The sequence below is a fragment of the Pinus tabuliformis genome, chromosome 6 (genome assembly GCF_031772625.1).
Source record: "Pinus tabuliformis cultivar Carrire ecotype Pingquan chromosome 6, CPIR1, whole genome shotgun sequence".
Classification (NCBI taxonomy): domain Eukaryota; kingdom Viridiplantae; phylum Streptophyta; class Pinopsida; order Pinales; family Pinaceae; genus Pinus; species Pinus tabuliformis.
In genome coordinates this window covers 345906570-345911048 of record NC_142292.1, presented here as the reverse complement: position 1 = coordinate 345911048, position 4479 = coordinate 345906570, and the positions used below count along the sequence as shown (strand labels likewise).

Genomic DNA, 4479 nt, shown 5'->3' with positions numbered 1-4479 from the left:
TTAATTAAAAAATATTTATATTTTAAATAGTATTTATAAAATAAGTTAAATTATTAATTTAAAAATTATTTTAGATATCATTGTCAAACCAGGAAGCAGAAATGCTTCAAAACTCTTCGAAAATATCTTACATACATGTATAAACGGCCAAACATACGAAACACAAGAATTGAAAATTGTCTCATTATTCTAAAACTGGCTTAGACTGCCAAACATATGATGATACACATGAACTGAAAAATTACACGACATAGTGGAAGGAGGCTTAGCCTCCATTCACTTTTACTGCAATCTCAGTAAATGTGATAAGTGGCGAAAAGGCGTATCCCTCGTGAAGGACGACCAACAAGCACTCTGCATGCGTCGTGTATAGTTTTTGGATTTGAATTATTCAAATCCAATCATGGAAGCGCGTTCATGCAGAATTAAATGCATCTTAGACCCCCTATCTTCGGAACCAGACTCAATATACTTTAACCCAGATCTGCAATGGTCGGATCTACTGATATTACTATGGCAAAACTTGATTTCTCAACTTCTATTTTCTGAACCGTTACATCCACTGCATTCAGGTCTATTTGTTTCTTAACCGTTACATCCACTGCATTCAGGTCTATTTGTTTCTTAACTGTTACATCCACTGCATTCAGGTCTATTTGTTTCTGAACTGTTACATGCACTTCATTCATGCCTATCTGTTTGGTCTGAGAAAGTTCGTTGGTAGATGCAGGTGATACAATTAGCCTTGACTTTCTGTAAATGAAGTACACAGCAAGCTGGACCATTCCTAGAACAGAACCAATACCACTCGGCACCTGCAAAGTGAACATGAAAGAAATTGAAAAGATAATAATCATTATAAGAAGAAGAGAATTTTTGTAATGAAAGGCTTATGATATAGGAGTTAAATTAAGGTGAAGAAGGCAATAAAGAAACTCACACCAATGAAGAGATCCCGAGTGACTACAGAGTATGCAACCCATGCTAGTGCATTTATGAAGTTGAATAGAGACAGTAAGAATGACATGCACTCTACACTTTTAGTTCTAATCACAACTTTCTGAAAAATCATACACAAAGAAAACACAACATACATTATTCAGCCGGAGGAAGTATCATGAAGAATACTTGTATTAGAAGAATAAGACATGTATAATTCTAACTGGTATAATATACATGTATTAGAAGAATAGCATGGTATAAGAAGAATTAACATACCAAAACAGATAATGGCGAAGCATACATGACAATGGACAAAATGACACCCACACAGCCTACTACCACCTGTCTTAAATGGTAAGTATGCAGCACAAATATGGTAATTGCAGCTTCCATGACGAAGGCCATTATCAAACCACAGCTCAGCCTTACTGTCATCACCTGGAAGAGTATTCATGACAAAATAATGAGCAGAAATTCAAATCACATTGTTGCGTATATAGAAGCATCAGTCCAACATCTGATCATTAATATCTGCAATTGTTCTGTAAACCTATATTTGAGGTTAATATCAAAAGAGTTAAGATAGGTGGATAGACAAGTTGAGTTACCTTCTTCTTTCGGGAAGCAAAAGTGAGAAAGGATATGAGATAAAATGTTTCGAGAAGAAAGCCTGCACCATTGATGGTAAGGATCATAGTACTGTGGGGTTTAACGAATGGGCTTCCATAGAGCAGCCCAAGAGCACAGTTAAACAGTGTGAACACATACGGATACCCAGAATATTCTTGCGTAGACTTTTGCTTATATATTCCCCAAAAGGTTGCCCTGCAAACCATTTTAAATTAGTTCACTACACAACTTTTATTAATCAAATGGACTCTCTGCCAAAAGAGCTATTAACATTATCTCTACCAAAAGAGCTATTAACATTTAAGAAATGAAAATAAGCTACACTACTGTATACGTACATGGGAGACAAGTATAGCGCCAGTGAAGTTATATTTCCTGTTCAAGCCATACATATTTTTAGCCATGTTTTCAACATATAATTGTTGTCATCCAAACACAATAGTTTATAAAATATTAGCTCTCAATCATCCAGATTCAACTCAAAGGTCCCAATTCAATTAGGCATTGAATAATCACAAACTATGATCTATCTTTATGAATAGTCACAAACTATGGTGTATCCTTATGTTTACTCCAAATTTGAAAATATTTTGGAAATAATATATATAAATGAAGTTAACTATTTGATTTTGGATTATCTTTATATTTATTGCAATTCATTAACCATTTGACTTTGCTTATTCCCATTATATTTCTTCAATATTCTAAAATCTGCTCTAAACTTAGATGAACATAATCAATCTTACCATAAATGTAATATGTTCTGAGATATTTTATTTCACGTAGAAACAGATCAAGATACATTTTGAAAGTATCATTAAACACGAGAGTCAAAGAAGACTAGTTGATAAACTGGATGCATAATATAACTGCAACCCCAAGGTGACAACCCGGTATGAAACAAACGTGACAGAATAACTAATAGTAGTAATAAGTACTGTTTAATGGAAAAAAGACTGAATTTTTAAATCTGTGGATAAGGGATATTTTTCACTCAGCTCTTCTACTGTATGAAAATGGATACATTTCAATTTCTCAGAGTCCAACATTCGAGCACTTACAGCTGGTAGAGAGGACCTTAAAACTTTGATTATGAGCAAAATATTACTTCGCTGCCATAAGGATCCTACCATCATAATATTATTGAGCAGCTAAACGAAAAACTCACCAATAACTCCAACGACAACCTGAGAAGACAATGCCATGTTGACCTAACAAAAACAAATATTATGAAATGATCGATCGACCAACGTTAATGGTGAAGAACTCAAACTCTCTAGGCCATTTTATAGACCTTAAAGTGATCAGTGAGTGACAGTGAGTATTATCCATGGAAAATAATGGAAAAAAAAAAAAGGGATTCATGAGTGGTGATGTAGCTAGGTCAAACAGTATTTGCATGGAGCAGCAGCTTTACACATCAGAATTATTGGATCCCAGCTGATCAAACCAAGTATTGAAGCGCTCTGGTTACAATTCTGTAGAATTATTTAATGCATACAATGAGGAAAACCGCACAAATGGTGAAGTTGCATACTCTTTTTTTCAGTATAAACTATCATGAACGGAAAGGGCGTTGTCACTAAGCTTAGACGAATCGGGTAAGGATGCAGATGGAAGGAAACCCAGAACCCCAGAATATTGTGTTGTGTTACCATCAAAGCAGTTGGATTTGATACCAAGTACAGAATCCAATTGCGCCCAGTTGTCATATCGTTGAAAATGTATGTCGAAACAAAAGAAGGGATGAGTAATTTTACCGAAGGGAAAGATGCTGTGGGATACAGGTCATGGTAACGTAGGCCATGCCCTAGGGTTATCTATAAACAGGAATCATCCAAACTTGCCCTCTGAAATGTAATTCAGAGTTTTGCAGGGAAACTACACAAAATTAGGTGACCCATTTTTGCTCTACTGTCTCGCGATAAATCACCATGATTCCTACCACCTAAAACGTCGCCAACTTGTTTTGCAGACTGTACTTATTGACCATAAAAATCTAAACAATGGATATGCCTTCTATCATGAACCGACGACAAACTTTATACATCATTGATTTCTTTTCTATGACTTTACAACCCAGAAGCTTAACGTAGTGCGTATCAACTCTTGCCAAGCATTTACTCTATTATTTCATCTTCACGTGTATGAAATTTCAGTACGTGTTTAAATGCATGCAGGGATTTAACGAAGTGACCTTTTCACCCTTTTCTGCACAGATTTTCCAGTCAATTTTTGTGAGTCATTTAATTTTAGCTATATCATGGGTTAAAATAGTCATGGATTTCATATCTAAAATATCATCTAAGATTTTGTGACATTGTAAAATCATTATTGGTCCCATATATAATGATTGTTTGTCCTATACGCATTCGAATTGCATTACTATATATTTTAATGATAAGTGTGTATCAATTCAGCTATAAGTACTACCTTATTAATCTTTATCTCTCCATGGAGTATAGTACTTGTTTCATGGTCAAAGTCTCTTGACTTTCATCTTATTAATCTTTATCTCTCCATGGAGTATAGTACTTGTTTCATGATCAAAGTCTCTTGACTTTCATTTAGTTACTGAGTTTTTGTGTTTTGAAAATTTTATTTATAATTTTTTATTGGCTCAAGGCGCCTTTGATATGACATAATTCCACTCATGGAATGTGATTTAATTTCAGCATTGGCACTGTATGACAAATCATTTTAAAATGGAAACTAAAATAATTTAAATAATTTTGTAAATGGTCATTATGTTGGTGAGTGCTCTGACACTGACAAAGTGCTCTGAGTGGGTCCTTTATGTAAGCTAAGGGGAATTTCATCGGTCCTTTATATAAGCTGGGGGGAATTCCATTGGTGAGTGCTTTGACACTGCCATTCACACTAACACTAACATAGGGAATCCTAGTG

The 4479-nt window shown here is 34.7% G+C and overlaps 1 protein-coding gene across 1 annotated transcript; it reads right to left on the bottom strand.

Moving 5' to 3' along the window:
- Positions 1 to 473: 473 nt before the first annotated feature.
- LOC149258720 (bidirectional sugar transporter SWEET1b-like) lies at positions 474 to 2819 on the bottom strand. The gene is made up of 6 exons (XM_089429802.1): positions 2741 to 2819; positions 1911 to 1947; positions 1551 to 1767; positions 1219 to 1380; positions 941 to 1060; positions 474 to 815 (listed from the first exon to the last, which is right to left on the bottom strand). The coding sequence occupies exons 1-6, from the start codon at positions 2775 to 2777 to the stop codon at positions 474 to 476; spliced, it is 915 nt and encodes a 304-aa protein (XP_089285928.1). The 5' UTR covers positions 2778 to 2819.
- Between the last annotated feature and the right edge of the window lie 1660 nt (positions 2820 to 4479).

Bases quoted from the DNA above. Each gene is read 5' to 3' on its own strand.
- LOC149258720 (XM_089429802.1), bottom strand. From the start codon at position 2,777: ATGGCATTGTCTTCTCAGGTTGTCGTTGGAGTTATTG. The intron at 1,948-2,740 runs GTGAGTTTTTCG...TGGCTTGAACAG, and splicing joins GGTTGTCGTTGGAGTTATTG to GAAATATAACTTCACTGGCG. The intron at 1,061-1,218 runs GTATGTTAATTC...ATGATTTTTCAG, and splicing joins CTTCGCCATTATCTGTTTTG to AAAGTTGTGATTAGAACTAA.